Source organism: Lithobates pipiens, unplaced genomic scaffold, assembly GCF_037356315.1.
Source record: "Lithobates pipiens isolate NorthernLeopardFrog02 unplaced genomic scaffold, aLitPip1_a1.2 Scaffold_3, whole genome shotgun sequence".
Classification (NCBI taxonomy): Eukaryota; Metazoa; Chordata; class Amphibia; order Anura; family Ranidae; genus Lithobates; species Lithobates pipiens.
The window spans coordinates 65,193,826-65,221,730 of record NW_027507790.1 but is presented as its reverse complement, the minus strand read 5'-3'; the positions used below and the strand labels follow the sequence as shown (position 1 = coordinate 65,221,730).

The 27,905-nt window shown below is 44.9% G+C and overlaps 2 protein-coding genes across 3 annotated transcripts in view; one reads left to right on the top strand and one right to left on the bottom strand.

Annotated features, from left to right (window-relative positions):
- The window catches only part of ADGRD1 (adhesion G protein-coupled receptor D1), an 843,751-nt gene that overhangs the window by 486,145 nt on the left and 329,701 nt on the right, over nt 1–27,905 (top strand). The gene's annotated exons all lie outside the window — the stretch shown is intronic.
- LOC143940054 (uncharacterized) lies at nt 266–27,596 on the bottom strand. Its single transcript, XM_077461100.1, has 3 exons — nt 26,280–27,596; nt 17,163–17,533; nt 266–320 (listed from the first exon to the last, which is right to left on the bottom strand). The coding sequence occupies exons 1-3, from the start codon at nt 27,594–27,596 to the stop codon at nt 266–268; spliced, it is 1,743 nt and encodes a 580-aa protein (XP_077317226.1).

Sequence of the window (27,905 nt, the reverse complement as noted above, 5' to 3'; positions counted from 1 at the left end):
ATCAATGTCCCATCACTGCCTCATAGTGATTCTAAATCTGTGTTAAACTATGGATTACAATTTGGGTGGAGATACAGCCTATTCTAAAAAAAGAAAAAAGAAAAGAAAAATAGTCAAGATACAAATATTTCAGAAGGTTGGGCTTTGGCTTTCAATAATTTATTACCATCCATCGTGTTGCATTGAAAACTTCCAAGGACAGAAGTAACAGAGCTGTTAATAAGACAGTGTAGGTAAGGCATTTGTAATGTTTGCTTTGAGGTCCTTAGGTGGGATTAGTTGTTGGGCCACTAACTTCAGTTGGGAAACCTCGGATATCCCTATAGGGAAAAAGAGCAAGAAAGCAAATCAACCTCATCACATTGATTTTAATAAAAGAAATGCACATGCATGTATTATTTTGCACATATCATCACCTTCCAATCAAAAAAAAAAAAAAATGATTCCATTGTTATTTAATGGAGTAATAAACCATTTTCTTTTTGCATAAACTGCAAACCATGCAGACCAAATAAATGTTTGTATGCAATGTGACTCATATTTCCCTGACTTGCGTTACCTACTCCTACATCTAATTTCATTCGAAAACTTCTGTAAATGGTACATTTACGGCCCTATATATCATTCTTTTCCCAGGCCAATATTAAATATTGTACTTATTTACCTAGATTCCATTTGTTCCAAGCTCCTCCTTCCTGAACTTTTATTGTCGATAAAATGAGCAGAAAGAGTGTATCGGCTGTCTTTGTGTTTCTTTCATCTGGTGATCTGACCACCCATGGATAACACTGCCTACAGGTCAGGTTGCCACCCACTAGTCCCTACATATTCTCCTGGTTGCTGCCGATACTAGGTACTTGCAGGGCTGAACCTAGGGGTGGCATGTGCTCCGAGCACTGCTGTCCCCATGCTCCAGCAGGCCCATGCAGCTTCCTTGTCACACCTAGACAGGAGAGGGGTTCATCATTTACTAGAACTAGGCTGTATTTTCCTCCACTTGCAGCATCTGATAGTCATCTTCTCCTCCTTTCCCTTCCACTGGCAGTTAGCAGCTGCAGGAGGAAAATACAGCTGAGCAGTTCTAGTAAATGCCACCCCTCCTGTCCAGGGTTCTGTACACCTGCTATGCCCATTATGAGGGTCTCCCACCATCCCTGTGCTGAGTTCCTGGGTCTGTACACTTGCCATGGCCATAATCAGGGGCTCTCACAATCCCTGTAATGAGGTCCTGGGCTAGTACACCTGCTGTGACTATTTTGAGGGGCTCCCACCATCCCTGTGCTGAGTTCCAGGTCTGTGCAGCTGCTGTGCCCATAATGAGGGGTTCTCACCAACCCTGGAACTGAACACCTGCTGTGCCCATTATGACGGGTCTGCACTTCCACTGTGCTCACCATCCATGTCCTCAGTTCCCAGGTCTGCACTTCCCCTGTGCCCAATATGAGGGGCTCCCACAATCCCTGTGCATAGTTCCCAGGTCTGTATATCTGCTGTGCCAATTATGGGGGGCTCCCACTATCACTGTACTGAGCTCACAGTTCTGTACACCTGTTGTGCCCATTATGAGGTGTTTTCACCATCCCTGTGCTGAGTTCCTGGATCTGCACTTCTTGTGTGCCCATTGTGAGGGGTTCCCACCATCTCTGTGCCGAGTTCCCAGGTCTGTACACCTGCAGTGCTTATTATGAGGAGCTCCCACCATCCATGTGCTGCTCTACTGACACCTTCCACTGCTCTACTGACTGACACCATCCACTGCCCTACTGACACCAACCTCTGCCCTACTGATACATCCACTGCTCTACTAACATCTTCCATTGCTCTACTGACACTGACCACTGCCCTACTGACACCGTCCACTGTCCTACTGACACCAGCCTCTGCCCTATTGACATGTCCACTGCCCTACTGACACTGTCCACTTTTAATTTGCTTTATTAATCTAAGCAGATTTTATGGGTACAAGAATGCTTTTGGTTTATTTAACCATGTCTTTTTAAGCCCCTCCCACTGTTAACACAATTTGGCCATACCCACCGTTCATGGTTTACCCGCTGTACTATTCTCCTTGAGGCACCCAAAGGTGTCCCAGATCTTTTACAATACTATGGTGTATACTAAAAAAAAATTGTCGTGCACCTCTAAAGTGTTTAGGTTTGGCTTGAATAAAAGATTGCCCTTAGCTGCCACACCAGAAAAAAGCAGCAGCACTATGAGGGAATTTCAAGCCCCACCTCTATGGCAGAGTAAAAGGGGCACTACCGCAACAAAAAAAAAACCCAGCAGGTTGGGCCTTTAACTGCTTGCCTACCAGCCGCTGCAGTTATACTGTGGCAGGTTGGCTTGGCTGCACGAATCGGCATAGCTGTATGCGCAATGTCTGCTGGTCACCAGAGATCGCTCCACAGAGAGCCAGAATGGGAATCTGTCAATGTAAACAAACAGATCCCCGTTCTGACAGGGGAATAGAGAGAGATTATCTGTTCCTAGTGATCAGGAACAGCGATCTCTCTCCTCCTCCAGTCAGTACACTCCCCCCACAGTTAGAAACACCTCCCTAGGGAACACTTAACCCCTTGATCGTCCCCTAGTGTTAACCCCTTCCTTGTCATTTATACAGGGATAAATGGCTATTTTTTAGCACTGATCACTATAATAATGTCCCAGTCCCAAAAAAAGTGTCAAAAGTGTCTGATCTGTCCACCTCAATGTCACAGTCCCACTAAAAATTGCTGATCACCGCCATTACTAGTAAAAAAAAATGTATAATACAAATGCCATAAATATATCCCCTATTTTGTAGATGCTATAACTTGTGCAAACCAATCAATATTATGCTTATTGTGATTTTCTTACCAAAAATATGTAGAAGAATACATATTGCCATATACATATTATTCCTACACTAAGAGACTGTTCGTTAACTACGTTTTTTGCAAATAAAAATCCTTTTAAGCGGACCTGTCATCAGTCTCCTCAGTTTCTGAGCCACCTACCACGGGAACCCCTAGACACAAATCGAGGTGAAGAAGGTAACGGTAAGCCCAATCAAACCAGCAGCTCCTTCGGGGGTTAGTGCTTCAAATAAATAAAAAAAAATCAATTTTTGAAAGAAAAAAAGAATCTGTCATAAAACATATCCAATAAATAATGGAAAAGATAACATTTCTTCATAAATATAGGCTAATATGTATTGTGCTATATATTTTTGGTAGAAAAAAATCCCAATAAGAATATATTGATTGGTTTGCACAAATGTTTTAGCGTCTACAAATTATGGCATATATACTGGAACTTTTATTTTATACTAGTAATGGCGGCAATCAGCAACTTTTAGTGGGACTACAATAGTGCAGTGGACTGTCTGGTACTAACTGACACTTTTGACACTTTGTGGGAACCAGTGACACTAGTACAGTGATCAGTGCTAAACATATGCATTGTTACTATACTAATGACACTGGCTGGGTAGGGGTTAAACATAAACATCTAGGGCGAGCAAAGGGTTAAATGGTTAAATGTGTGCCTAACCAGTTTTTTTGTGTACTATGTGTACTGTTTTTCCTAAGGGATGTGATGGATTTTCTTTCCCTGCATTGCAGGGAAAGAAAATCTATCATATCCCCGCAGACAGAACAGAGCTCTTCTTTGCTTACATAGGCCGAACTCTGTTTTGTGTTTCTCCTCGCTGATCAGCGGTTGTCCGCAGACATCCATTGGCCACCCCCCACTGATTGGCTTGGGCTGTATCTAATCACAGGACAGCTGCGGTGCCTGCGTCCTACTTGAAAGTGCCGGAGCACGTACTAGGTACATCAAAAAGTTCAGGAGAGGCGCTCTGCAGCCATATGACTAAGTTATGTGGTCGACAAGCAGATACAGGGACGTTTTTAAGGCAGGGCAAAATGGGCAGCTGCCCTGGGCCCTGTCATTGTTGTGGGGCCCAAAGCAGCTGCCACATATTTACCAACTATACTGGTTTAAATTCCCTCGGCCCTTGGGGTTTTAGTCCTGTGCTGTGTTCCAATATCTCAGTTTGAAGTGCTGCTACTAATGCTGCCCAGCTCTGCCCTATTGTTGTGTACAGATGACTAACCTGCAGATCCTGTGTTTACATGTAAATTACCAACATTCATTTAAATAGCGGCGGCATTCATATGTAAATAGTGGCGATCGGCAGCATTGATATGTATATCATGCCCCCCTGAGGCCATATCCACAGTAATCTCTAACAACCATTCAACAAGCAGAAATCATGTGCTGTAACCTCCAACAACTAGTGAGCCGTAATGTGTGGTGTAACCTCTAGCAACCAGTCAGTGAGCGGTAATGATACACTGTAAACTCTAGCAACCAGTCAGTGAGCGGTAATGATACCCTGTAACCTCTGGCAACCAGTCAGTGAGTGGTAATGATACACTGTAACCTCTGGCAACCAATAGCTGACTGATCTGATTCAGTGAACTGAGTTTGAGTCTAGCTGCTGTTTATTGTATGTCCCAGAGCAGGTGAAGAGGGAAACTGCATGGGGGGGGGGGCAAGAAAAGTTTTGCCCAGGGTCCAATCAATATTAAAGACGGCCCTGAGCAGATACTATACATCGCTAAAATATTTTAGTTGCAGGCTTTTCTCATTTTAAAATGGCGCCATTATGGTGGTTTTTCACAAGAAAACTGTGCTTGTCTCTATAAATTCTGGTATCTTTGTTAAGTTTAAGCTTGGAGTGTTTTGGTTATCATCTCACCTTGACAGCGCATTCTTGGCAACTAAATGGTTAATATTCCCCTTACATTTGGAATGACATATGAGTTGGAATAACCAAGCAATCTGCCTTCTTTTTTGTTTATTTCCCCCGAGCTACAGTCAGAACAGTTTGATTTGGCTGAACAAGCAGATCTCGTGTGACTGCCAGAATCTAAAACATCCCCATACTCCGACCATGCCATCAAGCCGACAGATTGGTTTAGGAATCCATAAATAGTATGTTATTTACAGACTCCTTTAAATACTGTACATGATCTCTTGGCCATTTCATAATACCCTGGGTGTTTTCTAACTTCAAGGAATGGAGGGGAATACTTGTAACATGAAGGTGATATCATCTCTAACAGCACATACAATTTTTTTTTTTTTCTGAAAAAGTCATGCTGTTTTATCTGATTGCTATATTTTAATATGCTTGTGAACACCATGCTGAGCGACATATTAAATAAATGTAATAAATATGCCAAAGCTGAGAAAGACATAACAAAATAGAGAAAGCAAAATGTTGCTACAACGTAGTAAGGAAACCCAACTGTTCTGTTCATAAAAAGGAAAGTTGAATACAAATTGTTATTTGGCCTGCGGAAAAGAGTTTGAAATGGCATGAATGGATGATTATTTCAATTATTAAAGTATTTAACATAGCAGAGTAATGATGGCATTATATACAGCCATATTTTCTGGTATTTAAAGGATGCGTTTAGGTGGTGTAAGGGAAAAGTGTCATGCATATGAGATAAGTTTGATTGTGTTTGATATAAGTATGACATATTTTCACCATGCTTTTACACTGATAGTCCAATAGAATATAATCAAAGCAATATGAAGCATTAAAAAAAATAGCAACAAACACTAATGTACTGTATGCTGGTCCCAAGCCTGTGCAAATGGGGAGGGTTGGAGATGTACCAGGCAACCTAAATCCTATAAACTTATATTAGACATGGTGCCCAGATTGCTGGTCCATAGAATCACTGAGAGACAGATATGACTGAACAGATATCACATACACACATACTGTGTGCTGCTTCATGTAACCTGATGAAAAATGCAAATGCTACTAAAATTCTTCAAAACAAACGTCAGAAGCAAAACCTAATTGTTTATACCACTTTTAGCTGGTTATTTTACACAGTTATGCCCCATACACAACGGTCGGATTTTCCTATGGAAAATGTTTGATGTGACCTTGTTGGAAATTTCGACCGTGTGTAGGCTCCATCACACATTTTCCATAGGAATTTCCGTCACAAAATTTGAGATCTGGATCTGAAATTTTCCGACAACAAAATCCGTGAACCAAATTCCTCTGTTAGAGAATTGTCACAGGAACAGGTTGGAGGATTTTTCTTAGTTCTTGCTTTGCTGACATTGCTGACCAGGACATACACTTTAAGGCCAAATATGCAAATTCTTGCACATTCCCTATTATGTCAGAGGGTAGCAAACCCCCAGACCCACATATAATTACCTTCACTGCACTACTACTGTTTCTCTAATCCTGCTTTGGTGCACCTGCAAAATACAACAATACAGGTGTTTTGGGGTATGGGGGAGAATGTGACCTCCTCCTATTATGCACCACTAGGGCCTGAGTGTCCAATCTCCTTGTATAAGCTTCGATATAGAATTTACACAATGTGTAGACTGTGGAGGAATAGATTGGTGTGAGGGTGTGAGGAAGGTAAGTGAATTAGGATGTGGGCTTTAGGGTTTAGGGTACCACTTTTCTGGGGGTATGGCCTCTTGCCAAATTCAAAAAAGCTGTGTGCCAATTTTGGTACAAGTGCCAACACATGTTCCAGATTTAGGTAATTAATTGTTGTGTCAGATTGTAAAGGAATACTGCCAGTTCACAGATAAGCAAAGTGGCAGTAACTAAGACCAACTATGATTTGGAGAGATGCCAGTGCTCAGAGTTTGGTAAATGCCCTGAGAAGCTGTCAAAACATACTTTCCCACACAGGCTTGTGGTCCAGGGGACACCAGTGGACACTGGCTTTCTAGTAAACAATGACCCATCCCTGGTCCCATTTAGTGGTCAGATGAGAGATTTCTCAACCAGCGGCTGAGGTATAAAAAAAAAGGGATGTGATGCCAGTGACATCATTGTCTAAGTATGGCTATGTTCAGACATACTAATGGCCATATGCGGACAGTGATGTCACCAGCATCTCTGCCCCTATGTTAAGTTTCAGCAGTTGGATGGGGGAATCTTCCAGCTGATGGGTGAATGGTGATGAGTCATAAATTAATCAACCAACAGTATCCTAGCTAACAAAGGCTATAAATGCACTGAGGGTGGAGTGTCCGCAGCAGGGGCGGACTGACTATTTGGCCACTCGGGCACTGCCCGAGGGCCCCGGGCCACTAGGGGGCCCCATCAGGATTGCCAGCTTCAGTAAAACCAGGGACAGTATGTAAAAATCTGTGTTTTTTTTTACATCTGTCTCTGAAATGTCCCTTACCAACATCCATTTGGTCTAAAAATCCTGATATTATAGCTGCCCCACCTCTCCAGTACCTTCTCAGCCAATAGAAACATGTCTCTGTATACTATGTGTACGTGTATGTGTATACTGTGTGATTGTATACTGTGTGTGTGTATATTGTGTGGCCCCATAATCTCTAATTGCCTGGGGGCCCCATAATCTCCTATTGCCTGGGGGCCCCATGAGTTGTCAGTCTGCCCCTGGTCCACAGTATGGACACTTCAGCCTCAGTGCCACCTCCCTTCATGCAAGAGATTAATCTTCCTGTTTTGACAGGTAGATCAATCTGTTGCCTTTCCTAACATGTTACATTTTACACCCATATTAAGGCTGTAACATGTTATAAATGTTACTGATGAGATGATGAGTTAATTAATGCTTCTTGTCAATCAGTAACTGCCTGTCTGTATGATGCAATGCTTTACAGGCCCCCAATTATTTATTTTTTTACAAATGTGAATTTATGATTTATTGAGAAATTAATTGTTGTATGATGCATGTATAACATATAACAGTCACTTTCCTTATTAAAACTTGAAAACTTGGTTTGCTTTTTTTTAATTATTATTATTATAACTCTATTAAGTGCTTAGTACACTAACCATGTGGCCAAAACATAGATATATTCTGATTTAGACAGTAGTAGAGAAATGTCTGGTCTCTCTGCACCAGACTAATCATACTCACCCCAGGACTAATACAGACAGTTAAAAGAAATCAATAGTATTTTAAGTATTTTTTTTTAAATGTACACATAAATGTGATCAGCTTATTTCAGGAACAAAGCAGCATTTATTTTTCAGCACTATCAGACATATCAGACCAGAAGAGGTCAGCATGCATTGAAAGCTTGCATTACAACTTATTTAGTTAGACAGTAAATTGTATTATCCTAAATCCAAACTTCTACTTTTCAGCACTGAACTATTATTAACTTTTTATTTCAAACTAATAGAATAGGGCACTCCATGGGTAGTAACGTTCAATAAAATATTTTATTTTCAAAGAAATAGTTAGAATAAATTCAGCAAGAAAAACAAAGTAAAATAAATATTTAGCAGCTCAGGTCCACTAACATCTTCAAACATATTCACCCAAATAAAATCACCCAGTATGTATTCAACAAACAGTTCCCTTTATTGAAAATAAAGCATACCAAACACAAGCATACATTTGTAAACTAATAACACTGCGGGTTTTTATGATTCTCAAAAATAAATGTATGCCCTATCCACACAAAGCACATCCCTAAATCTTTCCCAACTGTTGGTACAAAGTTAAGACCACATATTACCCTAATTTATGTCAACAATATATTTAAGATAAGTTGAAAGTGACCATGGCATCTTATCAGGACTGCTGGTAAGGGGGAACCACCAGTCCTCCTGTACAAGGCCCAGCACCTATCAGTTCAACAGGGGGGCCTGGGCAGCATGGTAAAGAGGATGTTGACAGAGAGTGTGATTGGTGCAGCGGGTGGTGTAAGTTAATGGAACCAATCCTCCTGCAGCAACTGCAAGCCGGTGGGAGGGACTGTTTTTGGCACACAAGCATATCTTCAGGATGTCAATTGAGGGTAAGGGCAGTAAACATATCATATTTACAGGCCCCTTCCTTTCATAAATGAACTCAGTGAGTAATCGGCACTGATCACTCACTGTGTTCATTCATAACTGAAGCATAGTTAACAGTGTTTTCTATTAACAGGATTCCTCTGTATAGAGTACCTCCTGTTCATTATTTTGCAGTGCAGCTGAGGCTGCAGAGAAAGGTTTGGAGATCTAGACCCTTAATAGCTTTCTTTGTCCCAAAATTGAGACATCAGGGGTATGTTTAGACCCCTGATATCTCAACAAAGCCCCCCCCCCCCCCCCAGGTATGTGAAAAAAATTAAATCTAAAAATAAAACTAATTGTAAAAAATATTTAAAATTAAAAAAAAAAAATCACTCAATGTTCATTCAATTAAAATAATAATAATAATTATAGACATGCCTCAAAACTATTTATATTTAACATTCCAACCTTCTGGCTTTAAAAAAACACCTACAAAAAAATAAAAAAATAAAGTACGGTAAACTGTAGTCAGTTACAACTGTTTTTGCAGATCAAGCAAAAACAAAACAAAAAAAAAAAAAAACTGGAATCACTCAATTCTGAGGAAAATATTATGGAATCGCCATGTACTTTGCACTTCTAAAACAAACATCTGCATCAGATTACAGCCTGAAAAAATGGTGTCATCATCACCAAACATCCTTTCAATTGATGGAATAAGAAAAGTGTCCAAAAACCCAATAGAAACTTGGGCATTTATTGAAGATCTAATGACTGTCACCTGCCCCGTACCTTTACCTTGGTGATGATGACATACTTTTTCAGGATGGAATCATATACAGATGTTTGTTTTGGAACTGCAAAGTACATGGTGATTCCATAATTGCTTCCCCAGAATTGCATGATTCCATATTGTTTTCCTCTGCTTGAGCTGCAAAAACAGTTGCAACTGACTACAGTTTACTTTATTTTTTATTTTTTAAGTATTTCTTAAAGCCAGAAGATTGGAATGTTAAATATAAATAGTTTTGAGGCATGTCTGTAATTTTTTTTTTTATTGAATTAACATTTTTTTACTTTTTACCAGGGGTTGTACAAGCTGCCTTGGTGAGTTGCATTCAGCGAAGCTTCCAAATAATCCCCTGATCCGTAAGTAATATACGAAGGGAGCTCAGGTCACCTGAAGTTGGCTCTATGCCTGGTTGTGTGCACATCAAAGGCCTCATTCTGGTCCTTATTCAAGTCCTAATTGCACTTGAAGCAGAAGCCAGCAGAAGTTTGTCTCTTTAACCAGTAGTCTATCCACCAGCTATACTAAGCTTGAAAATATCCTGCAAAAAGATTAGTCTATAGTCTATGAAACTAGTATAGTACAATACAAGTTGAAAGTGTACCTATGGTCAAAATGTAAAATCATAAGTATATTTCCACATTGTATTTCACTTATTTCTAGCCTACTCCTGGGATCAGGAAGGATTTTTTTCCCCTGTTGTAGAAAATTGGATCCTGCTTTTCTGGAGTTTTTTTTCGCCTTCCTCTGGATCAACTGTGAGCATAGGATTGGGTATATGGAATTGTATGATATTTTTTTATTTTATTTTTTTATTTTTTATGGTTGAACTGGATGGACTTGTGTTTTTTTTTTCCAGCCTGACTAACTATGTAACTCCTAATAACCTGAATGATCTTGAAGTTTGAAAACTTACTTTTTGAAGACCCCCAAATTTTCTTGAATTCTATGACACATGTTCACTATGCCCTGTGAGAAGGTACCGCCGTGTCACACATTTCACAGAGTTGGCCTTCTGAACTAAAGAGGTGCTAACAGGGTTTAGTACACATCAGATCTGTTTGTAGGCAGTAAGGCATCATGGGATATTTAGTCCTTAGAAAATGAAAGTAAGGAAATGAAGAGAACTGCAAAGAATGCAGGAAATCCAAGACATTGTGGAACAGGATAACCAGCACATAGGCAGAACTCACCACAAAAGAAGATTTTTCAAGTAGGCTTATATTGGATTGTCAAAAAATAACTATTGTTGGTACTGTTATTATAATGCCGATGTTATAAAGTGTATACGATAACTCTAGATCTCTTTTAACAGAATATGAATAGCCACAAGTGTTTAAATCATTCCCTATAATGAAAAATGAAACTCAATGTCAAACAGAAGGGTGCTGGCTTTTTATGTTCGCAGTCGGAGTTCCCAAAAAACATCAAAATTATATTTAGTGTATGAAGGACCAGATACAACTCTAGAGTGTTCTAAATGTGCACTGGACATTCACATAATTTAGAAATACAGTATCTTTAGTCCTGCGGAGGGTGACATCAAAATTTATGCATAAGAATTGTACTGTACAGTGTTAGCCACTCTTTTTTGTAGAGAGTTTGGAGTTTTAAAGAGTATTTTTTCCAGTCCTATTGGAAAAAAAAAAGTATATGTGTTTTATATTTTACTAGTCGCATGCCATACCTAAAAAAAGTTTTGTCAAATAATTCTTACCTTTTATGTTTCTATCGAGAAGGTGTCATGACTTATTCTAAAGCCTGGTACACACTAATGCCGCATACACACGATTGCACATTCTGACACCAAAATCCATGGGATTTTTTCCGACGGATGTTGGCTCAAACTTGTCTTGCAAACACATGGTCGCACAAAGTTGTCAGAATTTCCGAACATCGAGAACACGGTGATGTACAACACGTACGACGAGCCGAAAAAATGAAGTTCAATAGCCAGTGCAGCTCTTCTGCTTGATCCCGAGCATGCGTGCAACTTTGTGCCTCAGAATTGTGTACACACGATCGGAATTTACGCGAACTGATTTTGTTGTTGGAAAATTTGAGAACCAGATCTCAAATTTTGTGCAACAGAAATTCCGATGGAAACTGTCCGATGGAGCCTACACACGGTCGGAATTTCCGACAGCAAGCTCTGATCACACATTTGCCATCGGAAAGTCCGACCGTGTGTACGCAGCATTATAGTTCTTTATGGTGCAAGAGCTCTGGCCGGAGCCGCTGTACTAAAATATGACATTAGTACATCGACCCCCCCACTGAGCTGTTGTGTTATGACTATCGGATGGCCCCCCCACCAGAACACTCCAATCAGGGCTCTCTGCTATTGGCTGAGAGAGCTGATCAGGAGGCGGTCGGCTGCTGGTTTTACAGGATGCTCAGCCGACAGAAGCCAAACAGCCAACTTCTGTCAGACAGACCGACATAGAAATGTCTCCCGAAATGCGGCCTATGTGTACCCGGCTTAAGATTTTCTGGACAGCCTTTGTTCCCCTACAGAGTGAGCTATACCTCATTACCATGCAATGCAGGAGGGCTGTTTCTAAATTTTTAACCTTTTGTTAGGACAAAACGTGTTCTAATCTAGTTTACAGCTGATAATGAAGAGATGCGAGAAACAACATACATGTACGTTGTTGTCTTTTCTTGGGTCTGGGGCACACACAAGCACCACCGGCGACCCACTCCCACTGTGATTGGACAGAGCGGGAGCCAATCAGTGGGTCTGGTGGATGCGAAGTCCGCTGGGACCCGGCGATCATTGACAGAAGAGGGAGAACAGTGGTCTGCCTATGTAAAGAAGGCAGATTGCCGTTCTGTTAGAGAATAAAATAGAGAGCTTGTGTTTCTTCTAATCAGGAACACAGATCTCTCTCTTCCACCAGTTAAGCCATCCCCCACACATTTATAAAGCACTCCTACTTAACCTTTTGATCACCCCTGATGTTAACCCCTTCCCTGCCAGTGTCATTAGTACAGTGACAGTACATTTAGCACTGATGATCACTTTATTAGTGTCACTGGTCCCCAGTGTCACTTAGTGTCCACATTATCTGCCACAATGTCACAGTTCCGCTAAAAATCACTGATCGCCGCCATTACTAGTAAAAATAAAAATGCCATAAAAATATCCCATAGTTTAAAGACAGCTACTTCAATGACACTTTTAAACAGATTCCTGTCTGTATTGCCTAACCCTTTTATAACAGCCTTTAACACTCAAAAGGAAAAACAGTTTGGAACCATTTTAGGAAAATGATAAAGCCTGAAGAAGTAATCTAAGTTATCACTAAAGCTTGCATCCTCAATAAATTGATAGCCATTATGAGTATTGCTAAAACTCCAAACATTCTGCATGCAGATGGGGTAAGAGAGATGTGCATATTCATGCTGCACAGACACAACTCTGCCTTGATGCTCTGATCTGATCCAATGTACTGATGTACCCTAAGCAGGCATGTTCTGTATGGGCATCTAATTGGAAAGCATACTGACAAAATCCGCAGTAATGTGCTAATATCAAAATCATTTGTCATCAATGCACTGCCTGATTACTGCCTAAGCCTAACAAAAGTGGTGCCAGACATTAGGAACTTCAGCCAATTATTTCACTTGATCGCATCTTAACTAAAAATTTTGAAGCTTTTGTCAAAACGCATCAAGGTAGCTTTTGTTTTAATATTCCTTCACTATAAACATCAGGATTTATTCATAAAAAGTAAGGAGGATGAGGTTTGTGTTTGCTGCTACCATGGGCTCATGGTGAATCCTGTATGTTCACAGACCCAGCAAAATAATCCTGAAATTTGCCATAATAACCATAATGCACTCCTGAGTCTTTGAACTTCAGAGTCAGAGTACATCATACAGTTGTTGCTGAAAGTCTATTCAAGAGTATTCTTTTTTGCAGCACCACATTGCATCCTTTGAAAACAAATGGAAAAACAGTGTGCACTCAAAACACCACAACCCCTTGTCATCTTCCAGTATACTCAAACAAGGCAGGTGTTTTGCTACCTAAGAAATGTAAGTGTATCTTCTCAGAGAAAACAATTGATCATCTGCAGGGCAGTTTTATGAGAAGATTGAAGCGGAAAAAGGCATGTGTTTTGTTCTACTAAAAATACACTATAAATAAAAGTACTGTCCCTAAGCCCTTGTACACACGGTCGGACATTCTGACAGAAAATGTCCGATCGGACTGTGTTGTCGGATAATCCAACCCTGTGTGGGCTCCATCAGACTGTTTCCGTCGGAATATCCAACCAACAAAGTTTTAGAGCTGGGCTATAAAATTTTCCAGCAACATGATCCGATCGGACTTTGTCCGATCGTTTGTAGAGAAAGATCAAATTACGAGACCAAAACTATTGGCTACTAGCCTGAATGTAGTTCCGTCGTAACTAAAGTACGTCATCACGTTACGAACGATCAGATTTTCCGACAACTTTGTCCGACCGTGTGTATGCAACACCAGTTTCGGGACAAAATTCGTCGGACAAAATCCGACGGATTTTGTTGTCGGAATGTCCGACCGTGTGTACAAGGGCTAAGACTGTCCCTAAGACACTTCAGAAAAAATGACCAGCAGTAAGGTGGTAGTCCAGTTAGACTAGTCCAAACATTGCAGATACAAACAAGGTAAGTATGTTTTCTACAATAAAAATTACAGTGTACTATATCAAATACACTTGTAAAAAAAAAAGAAGAGGCAGGACAGTGCATACGCTGTTTGAAAAGGCAGAAATGTGTCCCAGAGAGCTGCAATCTGGGAGCCGTTGTGCTCAGTACTTGGACAAGTTTGTCTAGCACCAAGGGCAAGGATGCAGAACTGCATCCCTTCCCTAAATGCTAATGCATGCTGTAGAAATAGTTTACTGCCCTGTGTCACGTACCTTCTAGTAGCGAGCCCGGATTGCGGAAAGAGGCCTCCCTTACAACTCCCACTACCGGTTTCCTGGCAATGTAACAGGGAACACAGGAGTAAGGAGGGGTACAGGTGCCTGGCAGGATCAACAGATGAGTAGGATGGGTAGGTGAAGTTCAGTGGAGCAGGTAATCACAGCGAATTGTTTAGCAGGTAATTTATAGCAGATAACACGGTTCAATGGAACAGGTAACTTGATGAAAAGCAGTGCAGGGAAGTAGGCAACTTGTAGCAGATGAACAGTGCAATATACACAAGTACTTGCAGCAGATGAACAGTTCAATATGAGCAGGCACTTGCAGCAGGTGAACAGTTCAATAAGACAAGTGACTTGAAGCAGGTGAACAGCGCAATATAAACAGGTACTTGCAGCGGATGAACAGCTCAATATAAGCAGGTACTTGCAGCAGGTGAACAGTTCAATACAAGCAGGTTACTTGCACACAGTTCAATATAAGCAGGTTCAGAGACCATTAGCAAGAGGCTAGTTTAAATAGGCCGTTTGGCGCCAACACGGACGCACGCACCCGGCCGCGCACGTGCCCGCGCAAGCGCACCTGCGTACGAGCACATGCGCGTTCGTACGATCGTGCGTACCTGCGACGATTGTAAACCAGAAGACCTGGAGGTCAGTCTCTTCATGCGATTTTCATGACATTGCCCCCTCCCAAGGGGCAGCCTCCGGATGCCCTTTCGGGCAAATTTTTCCGGATGGGCCCTTTTAAAGGATTGAATCAAGTTTTTTGCATGAATGTTGTCCTCGGGCTCCCAGGAGTTCTCTTCGGGACCATATCCTTTCCATTTGATTAAGAACTGGTTCTGGTTTCCTTTTCTTCTGAAATTTAGGATGGCTTCTATTTCAAATTCTTCTTCACCATCAACCAAGATCGGATCAGGAGGAGTGGTTTTTCGGTTAGGAAATGGATTGGGAGTGAAAGGTTTCAATAAGGACACATGGAATACCGGATGGACCTTTAGTGAGTCTGGAAGTTCTAGTTCGAAAGCAACTTCGTTAATCTTCCTTTTGACTGAGAAAGGTCCTAAAAACTTGGGACCTAGTTTCCTTGAAGGGCACGCCATTTTTAAGTTTACCGTGCATAGCCACACCAAATCACCAGGTACCAGTACTCCCTTCGTCTCTTCTTGTCAAAGGTTGTCTTGTTGTGCTCTTGAGTTATAGTCATTGTTTCTTGCAGAAGTTTGTTGTTGGTTGAGAAAAAGTTAATCTTTTCCTGGACTGCTGGTACTGAGCATTCAGGAAGGGAGTTGGGTAGAAATGAAGGGGGGAAGCCATAATTGGCAAAAAAGGGTGTCTGTTTGGTGGCGGAATGGAGAGAATTATTATACGCGAACTCAGCTACTGGAAGCAGGGAGATCCAATCATCTTGTGCAAAAGAGGAAAAACAGCGTAAATATTGTTCGAGAGTTTGGTTCGTCCTCTCAGTCTGCCCATTGGACTGAGGATGATAGGCGGATGAGAAAGACAGTTCAATATTCAAGGCCTTGCAGAGGGACTTCCAGAATCGAGAGGTGAACTGTACCCCTCGATCCGAAACTATATTGGCTGGTACCCCATGGAGCCTAATGATTTCCTTGATGAAAACTTGTGCAGTTTCAGAGGCTGAGGGGGTACCCTTCATGGGAATAAAATGTGCCATCTTTGAGAGACGATCAACCACCACAAAGATAGTGGTATGATCGTCTGCCGGAGGCAATTCAACAATGAAGTCTAGAGACAGCATTTTCCATGGCCTGCCCGGAACAGACAATGGTTTAAGGAGGCCCCAGGCCTTAGTTTTACAGTTCTTACTTCTAATGCACGTAGTGCAGGTGTTCACGTATTTCTTGCAATCCTCCCGTAACTGAGGCCACCAAAAAGTACGCTGTACCAAATCAATAGTTCTAGTGATACCAAAATGTCCAGCGAGTGCGTGGTCATGACACAGCTCTAGGATAGATACCCGCAGAGTTTCGGGGATGTAGATCGTGTCTTTATACCACAGTAACCCACCTCTGGTTTGTAGTTCTGGTTCTGAAAAAGGTCTTTGTCCCATGGAGGCTTGTCTAAGCCGGGAGAGAAGATCTTCCTGAAGCAGAAGGAAATTCCCAGGAGCGAGAATGGTATCTGGAGGAGAAATTTCCTGGGACTTGTGGAACATCCGTGACAAGGCATCTGGTTTTATATTCTTAGACCCTGGGCGATACGTCACATGTAAAGAGAACCGGGAGAAGAAGCGTGCCCACCTGGCTTGTCTTGGTTTTAGTCTTTTTGCAGATCTTAAGTACTCCAGGTTTTTGTGATCGGTAAATATTAAAATTGGATGAGAAGCTCCTTCCAACAAATAGCGCCATTCTTCTAATGCAGATTTAATTGCCAACAGCTCCCGGTCTCCAACATCGTAATTTTTCTCGGCTGCTGATAGTTTACGCGAAAAGAAAGCCACAGGATGGAGCAGGGCCTTAGTTCCTTGTCTTTGGGATAATATAGCTCCCAGGTCTCACGGATTAGGTCCAGGGGCCCTCTTACCCTCCTTCCATACAGAAGTTCAAATGGCGAAAAGCCTGTGGACTCCTGAGGCACCTCTCTGTAAGCAAACAGCAGATGAGGCAGATACCGTTCCCAGTCCTTGCCCTGGGAGTGCACAAAGGTTTGCAACATTTGTTTCAAGGTGCCATTGAAGCGCTCGCACAAGCCGTTTGTTTGTGGGTGATAAGGACTGGCCATGATATGCGTCATCTGTATTTGCTGACAGAGAGCTTGCATCAAGTCAGACACAAACTGAGGGCCTTGATCGCTAATGAGCTCGGCTGGGAATCCCATTTTTGTGAAGATTCCCAGCAGAGCATCAGCGACCTTGTCTGTCCGGAGGCAGGAGAGAGCCACCGCCTCTGGATAACGCGTGGCATAGTCGACAACTGTAAGGATATAATGTTTGCCTGAACTGCTAGGGATGGCCAAAGGCCCAACGATATCCACTGCCACCCTCTTAAAAGGTTCATCAATCACAGGCAAAGGTTTTTTTTTTTTTTAAATGTATATTTATTGAGAAAAAGGTTTTTGTACAACAGATGAATTTGTACATTCCGATACAAATAATCAAAATTGACAATGTAACAGCAACAAAGAAAACCGCCGCAGGCGGGGTATAAAACGTTAACAGTTTAATACAGCATGTCAAAAGGTAAGGGGAAAAGGACACACCACGAATCTGCCAATAAGGATATGTAAATAGACCAAAAGACGTATTTATATTTGCGGGAGGGGTCGTGGAGTATGAATCCCCAGTTCAAACCCGAGAAAAACATTTCCGAGAGTAAAAAGCCATAAATTAAGGTGTCGTCTCAGGGTTAAACGTGGAATTGTCCCACCTGTCCCATATTTTAGAAAACGTAGGTAGAGAGTCTTGTACCAGAGCAGTCATACGTTCCATCCTGCGTATGTACGCAATGGCAGAAATTAGCTGCGGCTGGGACAGAGGGGAGGGGGACAGCCAAAGAGCCGGGATCACTCTCTTGGCAGCTAGGAGAATATAGGCTGTCAGCTTCTTGGCGTGCTTAGATAACTCCGCGATAGGTAGGCCTAACAAATAGTGTTTAGGGTCTAACGGGATATCTACCTCTAAAACAGATTGTAGTAGAGATTGGACCATAGACCAAAAAGGTATAATCAAAGGGCAGCTCCAGAAAATATGGTAATGGGTGCCCTCATCTCTGAGGCATCTCCAACACAGTTTAGATATGGAATGATCATATTTCTATAACATTTCAGGGGTCTTATACCAAAACATTAGTATCTTATAGGCTGTCTCTCTCTGCTCCACACATCTGGAGACTTTGGAAGTAGAAGTCCAAATGTCCTGCCATTGAGAAATGGTTAAGGGGGGCGGTAAAATTGTAGCCTATCTCCTCATGTAAAGATGTGTTTCCGTGGTGGGTGAGGTTGAATTGTGGAGGACACTATATATAGAGGATATAAGTCCTTTCTGGCATGGACCTTGGGAGCACAAAGTTTCAAAGGTGTTAGGGTTGGCCAAAGTCAGGGCAGGAGATCTGGAGTGGAAATAATGTTTAAATTGAATGTATGAAAAAAAGAGTCGCTCTGGAATGTCATATTTATCCTGAAGCTCAGGAAAGGATAGGAGTTTACGAGATACTGGATGCACCAGATGGCGGAGTTGGAAAACGCCAGACCTATACCAAGGAAACATATTCTTCACCGAGAGGCTGTCAGGCATATCTGGATTAAAAATGACATTCAACAGGGGTGAGCATGGAGAAGAGAGAGAGAACCGTTTGTGACACTGTTTCCATATGGAGAGAGTAAAAAGCATCGGTCCAAGGCATATGCGCCTAATCTGAGCCATAGAGGAGGTCAGATCAGACCACAGCATGGAGCAGGGATGGACAGGAGTGACCACACTCATTTCTAGCTCTGACCATCTACTGGTAGCAAAATACGACGACCAGGAGACAGCCGCCAGAAGGTGTGCTGCATAGTAGTACTTCACTATATCGGGGGCTCCCAGTCCTGTTTGGGCTATCCTATGCAATTTATTCCCCCATATAAATTTAGCAAAGGCTCTCTGAATATTCCTAAGCTGAGACATAGAGATAGCAACTTTCAAAAAGATATAAAAACTTAGGGAGTATGGCCATTTTCAATACGTTAATCCTGCCCAGAAGAGATAGGGGACATGACGACCAACTTCTGAGCAGTCTGTGCGTTTCCGCTATTAAAGATATATAGTTAGCTTCATAGAGGGAGCTGTACTTGGCGGTCAGGTTAATGCCGAGGTATTTGAGGGAAATGGGGCACCAACGATAGGGGTATGTGGACTCCAAGGAAACTTGAAGCGTGGGGGGAATATGAATAGGGAGCGCTTCGGTTTTAGTCGTATTAACCCTATAACCCGAGAGTCTACCAAATGAATCTAAAAGAGCGTGAAGTTTGGGAAGGGAGGTTAGAGGCTTCGTCAGGGTGAGGAGTATGTCATCTGCAAAAAGAGACAGCTTGTATTCTTTCAGTCTGAGGGAAATTCCACTTATGTCCGAATCCTCCCGTATAGCTGCGGCCAAGGGTTCTAGGCATAGTATAAACAACAAGGGGGATAGGGGGCATCCCTGTCTGGTACCATTACTATGTGTGAAGAGCGGGGATCTGTAAGATGCCAATTGGACTTGGGATGTGGGGAATGAGTATAAGGCTTGCAGGGCTGACAGGAAAGAACCAGAAAGGCCAAAACGCTGGAGCGTAGCAAACATGTATGGCCATCCCAGCCTGTCAAAGGCTTTTTGTGCGTCTAAACTCAAAACGATAGCCGGGTGGGACGTTTTATCGAGTAAATCTATGAGGTCAATGGTACGCCTGGTGTTATCCCCAGCCCGTCTGCCCAGTACAAATCCCACCTGGTCGTTGTGAACCAGGGCAGGGATCAATAAGGAAAGTCTATTAGCCAAGATTTTGGTGAAAATTTTATAGTCGGAGTTAAGTAAGGCTATGGGTCTGTAATTATCTGGTAGGGTAGGGGATTTACCCGGTTTCGGGATAACTGTGATGTGTGCATGTAGAAACTGAGAATGCGGTATAATGCCCTTCTGTAGGGAGGTAAAGAGATTAAGCAGATGAGGGCTCAGCGTCGGGAGAAAAGTCTTATAATAAACATAAGGAAGCCCGTTGGGGCCCGGGGACTTATGGGACGGGAGGTCTTTTATAACCGCAGCCAATTCCTCTGTTGTAACAGGGGCATTCAGGGTATCCACTTGTGGGGAAGACAGCACTGGCAATTTCAAGGAAGCACAGAAATCATCAAAGCTATCTTGGGAGAACACATGGTTAGGGTCTGAAGCTAGGCAGTTATATAATTTTTTGTAAAAGGCACCAAATACTTTAGACATCGTCAAGGGGCAGTAAGTCGGAGTGCCGTCCGACTGTAGCAGGAGATCAGGATAGGAGTGAAATGGACGGGGCTTTAGCTTGTTCACTAACATCCTATGAGGCTTGTTGGCAAATTCATAGAACCTCTGTTTAGCCCAAAGCAGAGCTTTAGAGCACTTGTGCATATCTAAGGATTTTAACCGTTCGCGGATAGAGGTCACTGTGCGAAGACGTGGCACCGATGGGGAGGACAAAAGCAGAGCTTCAGCTTTTTGCAGTTGCAAAAGGAGATCTAGTCTCTGCGCAGCCGAGTATCGCTTGAGGCGAGAGCCAGCCGAGATACACAATCCTCTAAAAACGGCCTTGTGGGCCTCCCAAAGGGTGTACACGTCTCGCACCGACCCTTCGTTAAGTTGAAAAAATTTGGCTAGACCGTGGGATAAATGGGCTTCTGTAGCCGGATCACGGAGGAGAAACTCGTTGAATCTCCAGTGGCAGGTCTTAGGTGTAGAGAGGGTGAGGGCGAGGTCAAGCTGGACCGATGCATGATCAGACCACGTTATGGGATTTAACTCCGAGGCCACTGCCGACGTTAAAAGAGGCGCCGTAACAAAGATGTAGTCCAATCTGGAGTACATCTTGTGTGGGGGAGAGTAGAAGGAGAATTGCCGATGCGTAGGGTGTTTAATCCTCCAGATGTCTAAAAAGTTATGGGATCTAATGAGCTTGCGAAACGCAGTAGATTGACGTTCCGTTTTTAAGGAGGGATTGTCTGAAAACAGGGTCTGCCTATCCTTCCTAGCAGACATGGCCATATTGAAGTCCCCGCCAAGGATCATGAATGGCTGAGCATAGGTGCCCAGTTTGTCCAAGACCTCAGTAAGGAAGTGAATCTGGCCCGAGTTGGGAACATAGACATTAATAACAGTAAGAGAGCGAGAGAGGTAGTCACAGTCCAGGAGAATGTATCTACCCTGCGGATCAATAAATGAGGACTTAACCCGTAGCGGGCATGTCTTTTTAATCAGTATTGCCACCCCTGCTTTACCAGAGGGGTCAGAGGCCACAAAAGAGACCGGAAAATGTTTGGCTGCAAATTTAAGAGATCCCCCTGGGCGAAAGTGGGTCTCCTGGACTAGGACCACATCTGCGTTTGAGGACTTGAACTCCTTCAAAGCCAACCAACGCTTATGGATTGAGTTCAGGCCCTTAACATTATAAGTCAGTACCCTCAAAGCCATCGTGTAGAAAACAGTGAAAGCTTAAGATACCCATAATATACATACAAAAAACAGATGTAACCATACCAACCAGGAAGATACTGGGGCCCGTGGTGTGTCCTAGAAGTAAAAGGCAGGTGAAGGCATATAATAACACCAATGTGATTATAAAGCGTAGAAAAGTGTGTCCAAATTGAACGAAAAATGAAAAAAAGGCCGAAAAATAGGCCTAAAAAATAGAAAATAAAACCATTACAATTAGAAAAAAGGCCTGGGGGGTAAAAACCACCCAGGAGTCCACAGCCGTAGCCGTGGAACAAAAGGAGGCACATCAGGGGTTCCAGCTCATCTGGAGAGACCCCGCCACCTTCCAGCAATAGTTACAGGGAATAAGAGCAGAACATTGTAGTCCCAACAACCAGAAAAAAACAGGGGCAGTAAAAATTATAACCTGTAACTAAAGTTGCAAACACCCCTTGTTAACCACTTGGGATCCGCGCTATTGCCAAATGACGGCATTAGCGCGGATCTACTTTTCCGGGACTACGTCTATTGACGTGGTCCCGGGTACGAGCGGCCTGCGCGCGCCCTGAGGGGCGCGCGCGGCGCGCTCTGTGATCGGCGAGTCCGTGAGACTCGCCTGATCACCAATCCGTGCAAGGGGTCGATCCCGACCCCTTATCACGTGATCAGCTGTCAGCCAATGACAGCTGATCATGTGATAGAACGGAGCCCGTAATCGGCTATTATTCCTCCTCGCGCTGACAGCGCGAGGAGAGAAAAAAAAAGCCGATCACCGGCGGCCGTGATCGAGACATCAGTCCCGATCACGGCCAGCAATACAGCTGACCACCTGCCCCCTGCCAGTGCCCACCTGCCCACCGCAGTGCCATCCTGAATAAAAGTAAGTCCCCCCCAGCAGTGCCACCCAGCAGTGCCCATAGTGCCCACAGTGCCACCCACAGTGCCACCCACAGTGCCATCCAGCAGTGCCACCAACAGTGCCACCCACAGTGCCCACAATGTGCCCACAATGTGCCTCAAAGGTGCTGCACCCCAGTGCCGCCCATCAGTGCCCAGCAGTGCCGCCCATCAGTGCCCAGCAGTGCCACCTATCAGAGCCACCTATCAGTGCCACCTATCAGTGCCCATCAGTCCCATCTATCAGTGGTACCTATCAGTGCCCATCCGTGCCACCCATCCGTGCCACTTATCTGTGCCACCCATCCATGCCATCTTATCTGTGCCCATCTTTGCCCATCAGTGCCGCCTTATCTGTGCCCATCGGTGCCGCCTTATCTGTGCCTATTAGTGCCGCCTTAACTATGCCTATCAGTGCCCACCAGTGCAGCCTATCAGTGCCCACCAATGCAGCCCATCAGTGCCCACCAATGCAGCCATCAGTGCCGCCTAATCAGCGCACTTCAATGAAGGAGAAAAATGACCCGTTTGCAAAATTTTATAACAAACTATTAAAACATGATTTTTTTTTTTTGCATCTTTTTTTGTTTGTTTAGCAAAAAATAAAACTCCGAGCTGTAACTAAATACCACCAAAAGAAAGCTCTATTTGTGGGAAAAAAAATGATAAAAATTTCATTTGGGTACAGTGTTGTATGCCCGCGCAATTGTCATTCAAAGTGCATCAGCGCTGAAAGCTGAAAATTGGTCTGGGACTGAGGGGGGTTTAAGTGCCCAGTAAGCAAGTGGTTAAAGAGGAAACATGGTGAGACAGGGGCCGAGGCCAAGGCCAGCCAAACACTACACAAGGAAGCTTCCATCAGGGAGGGAGTCTAGGATGCAGGTTACGTTGAGGGGTAGAAAAGGATTTCTGCGACTTCTGGCGTGCAGGGGTCCAAATCCGAGCAGGAATGGAGGAGGGTCTGGGCGTCGTCGGAAGCGGCATGGGATCCTCATCTGGCAGCGGTGGTAGGCCCAGGTTACGTATGAAAGCTTCACTCTCCTGAAGATCTCTCATAGAGTATTGAATCCCATCTTTAGTAGCAGAGAGGCGGAAGGGGAACCCCCAACGATACGGGAACTGATGATTTTGCAGATGGGTAGTCACAGGGCGGAAGCTACGACGTTTGGCAAGAGTGATAGGGGATAAGTCACTAAAAATTTGTATCTTGGCCCCTTTAAATTCCAAACGGGATTTGTTCCGGGTGGCCATGGTCAAAGCTTCCTTGCTATCGTAGTAGTGAAAGCGTACGATAATGTCTCTAGGGTTGGCTTTGGGGCCAGGGATCTGTGGGCCCTATCCATTCTCCAGTCTATGTCCGGGATTTTAGGGGCAACAACATTAAAGAGGCTAAGTAGGTATGGTTTGATCTCCCCCTCACTAACGGCCTCAGGTACGCCTCTAATCCGAAGGTTTTGGCGACGTTCCCTGTTCTCCAGGTCTTCCTGTTGGGATTGGAGCTGAGAGACAGATTGTTTCAGACCGGCGTTGTCTTCTTCCAAAACGTGGACATACTGTATCAGGTCATCAAATTTGGTTTCCAGGACATCAGTCCGTTCTCCAATCTGGGCAAGCTCCCCCCGCAATTCATGGGCCAGTTTACCCATTTCCTTAGAAACATTACTCGTCAAATCTTGCAGGAGAGCTCGCAGTTTATCATCAAGTACATCGACTGTGACCGGGGCGGACATCACGTCTGAGTGGCTATGTGACAAGGAATGAGGACTGTCTTGTGCCGGTACTTGGGAGGCCACTTGTGCGTACGTGAAAGAACCTGGAGAAGGAGCTGGAGAGGCCGGTCTGCTTAAAAAGCGATCCAGAGTCTGTGAGGGCTGCAAATCCGGGGACAAAGACTGAGGAAGGTGTTTCGGCCCGTATTTCACCATGAGGCGTTGGGACTAGGCATATATTTAGTTACATGTGGTGTTTCCCATAGAGGTGTAGCGACTGTGAGCAGCACGGGAGCATTGGAAGGTGGCTAAGGCCTATATAGGATGATCACATGTTTGTCAAACAGGGAGGGACCCAAGATGAGACCCCGAGAAAGTTCGCTGTCGGTTAGAGAACACAAACCAACTATAAGGGGGGGGGGGGGTGGAGCAGAAGAGCAGGCCGCAGCAGTCCCAAACAGCCGGGGGGGGGAAGATCCAGACACCACTGCCCCTCTGGGTTGTATAAGGGGAGAGGGCACTAGCTAGGGCAGAAACCAGGGCAGATAGCAGCAGGTGCAGGCCACAGGTAGTAGGAGAAGGAGATGGGTGTACCAAGATGGCCACTGAGCAGGCCGAGGGCAGAAGCTGGGTAGGAGGGTGAGACTGATGAATGCAGGCAGTCACTCAGGAGGGCTAATATGCTTAGCTGAGGCAGGGATTTATACCTGCGCTGGATGGGGTAGCAATCTGGCCACAGAGGGGGGAGAGCTATTAAGCTGTTAGAGGCCTCGGGTGGAGCAAGATGGCCGCCGGAGCTCACCTTGCCAGCTGGAGCCTGGGCTTCCTCACAGGTATCCGAGTGGCGACCAGCGGGGGTCCGGTGTAGGAGAGGCTGTCCGGAGGGGTCCGCGCCAGATGAATGCCGCCGTCCCGGCCGGGATGGGGCCTAGGATGCGCCGTCCGGAGGCTCCGTGAAGCGGTGTAGGCCGCAAGATGGCGGCGTCCGGCCTGCCTCGCCGCCCGCCACCGCGGAGTAAAAATGGCGGCGGATCCGGCTGAAATATCAGCTCCGTCCGGAGCTCCGATGGCCCACCGGCGAGATGAAGAGACCGGCGGGCAGAAAAAAAGTTGCGGTGGCCGAGGATGGGGTTCGATGGAGCTAGGCCTCGGCGGAGCTCTCCCCAAACACGTCCGTCGTCCTCGGCTTCCGGTCACGCCCCCCACAGGCAAAGGTTTTAGTGGAGCCCTGTGAACATCCCCTACCTTGCCAACTCCCTGGCAGGTAACACAGGACCGACAGTAGTCAGCTATGTCAGCAAGCATCCTTGGCCAATAAAAGTTATGTACCAACCGCCCTCGGGTCTTAGTGATCCCCAAGTGCCCTGCAAGGGGAATCTCATGGGCCACTTTTAGCAGCTGTCCCCTAAATTGACTGGGTACCACCAGCTGTCTGTCACCTATGTCAGCCTCATTCCCCTCTGCAGGCAAATTTTCTCTATACAGTCTCCCTTTGTCCCAGTAGACCTTTTGTTTGTCATTCTCTGCAGGGGGGCGATCAGCTAGACTTCTGAGCTGTGCTAGTGTTTGGTCTGTCTGCAGTGCTGTTTTAAAGGCGGGACCACAACTCTCAGCCAGCAGTCCTGTGGCAAACACGGACGGCTGCTGAGGCTCAACAGAGGTGGAGTCCACTGGGTCAGAACAGGGAGAGGGCCCCGAGACCTCATCCTGCTGTTCTGCGATCAGTGCCTGCACCTCAGCTGCCTTTGCAGCACTGCGAGTGACCACCAATACTGGCAATGCATCATCATCATCATCATCATTATCGTCATCATTGTCATCATCATCATCACATTTAACCTTTATCAGTTCAGCAACATTGGAACATACATCAGGTACCTTCACTAGCAAGGGGGCCTCCTCTCCTGTCTCTGAAGGAGGAGGACCTTGCACTTCAACTCCACCCTCCCCCTCCCTCTGTCCATCCAAAGGTTGCCCAGATATTACCCCAACATCTGTAAACAGTACCTTGGTAGGTCCAGAGAGTTCCGTGGGGGCATCCTGGGTGCTCTTAGCAGGGGCATAGTAAGAAACAAGGGTACCTAAATCAGAACCCAACAACGCAGCAGTGGGGATCTCCTCTGAGACACCCACCTCTCTCATCCCACTTCCGGCACCCCAATCTAGGAAAACATAGGCACGGGGTATATGGAAACAGGTTCCCCCAACTCCAGTCAGGGTAAGGTACTTCTCTGGGATGATGTCTGTTTCTTCTATAACCCCTGGTCTGACCAAAGTGACTTCAGCTCCGGTGTCACGAAAGCCTGTTACAGTTCGTTGGCCTACAATGACTGGCTGCAAGTTGGCATTGGTTCCTGGAGGTTTCCCACTGACGAGCAACACAGCAGAAGGGTTGCTGGCCGGATGGCCAGGGGTTGTCATCTTCTTCTGCTCAGGGCACTGTGTCCGGAGATGTCCGCCTTTCCCACAGTTATAGCATTTGCGGTTCTCAGTCACAAAGGCTTTGGCTCCAGGAGCTGCAGGTTCCGGCCGCTGAGGAACTTGGTTGGTAGGCAGAGGAGGGGTTGCCATGTGGGATTTCCCTCCTTTCCAGCCATTCGGAGGAGCCTTGCGATGGTCAGATACCCGAGAATGGATATAGGTATCTGCCAGTTCTGCTGCTGCTTTGGCAGAGGTTGGCTTTCGCTCCAGCACAAACTGTCTGACATCTGTAGGACAGATGTGCAAAAGTTGATCTTCAATCATAAGATCTTCCAAGGACTCAAAAGAATCGTCTTTCAAGCCTTTAGTCCACTGCCGGAATGTGGTGCGTAAGCGACTTACCACATCCAGGTATGAGTCCCCAGGCCCCTTTTGCAAGGACCTAAAACGCTTCCGGTACACTTCCGGGGTTAGCTGAAACTTTTGGATGATTGCAGCCTTTAGGGCCTCATAATCACCGCCTTGCTCTTCTGACAGTTCGACATAAGCATCCAGGGCCTTGCCTCGTAGCCCTGGCGTCAGGTACCGGGCCCATTGTGCTGGCGGCAGATGGTACTGACGGCAAGTTTTTTCAAACGACAGTAGATACACGTCAATGTCACTGTCCTTTTCCATAACTGGAAATTTGGCTGCCGGGGTCACTGGCAGAGAGTCATCCCTGTGCTCTAGGGATCCGAGGTTCTGAGCCTGTCGCTGCTGCTGGAGCCTAGCCATCTCCAGTTCATGCCGACGATCAGCCTCCCTCTCAGCCTGCCGTTCCGCAGCCTCTCTCTCAGCCCTGCGCTCCGCAGCCTCTCTCTCAGCCTGACGCTCAAGGAACTGCAGGTACACCACAGGATCCATCTCCCTGAGGTGTTGTAGCATTTCCTGCATTTGAGGACAGTCTATTCTGGTTCCAGGCAATCTGATGCTGGCCTGCTCTGGCGGTGGCTTGGAGGTAACAATCCGTGGTAGTCCAGTGTCAGTCTCTGCTTGCCCATCTGGTGAGGCCGCCTCTGAACCACTGGGCTCTGGAGTAGCGGAAACCCTTTCTGTTCCAGTTTCCCCCAGGTTCTGGTCTGCACGGATATCAAACTCATGTAGGGCATGTATCAAGCCATCACGATTTTTGCCACCGACATCAATTCCTCTTTCTGTGCACTCAGCAGTCAG

Coding starts and splice junctions, on each gene's coding strand:
- LOC143940054 (XM_077461100.1), bottom strand. CDS start 27,596: ATGGATCCTGTGGTGTACCTGCAGTTCCTTGAGCGTCAGGCTGAGAGA. Junction 17,534..26,279: donor AACTCTCTGGACCTACCAAG/GTACTGTTTACA, acceptor GAACCTTTTAAG/AGGGTGGCAGTGGATATCGT. Junction 321..17,162: donor CAGGGCAAGGACTGGGAACG/GTATCTGCCTCA, acceptor TTTTCCCTATAG/GGATATCCGAGGTTTCCCAA.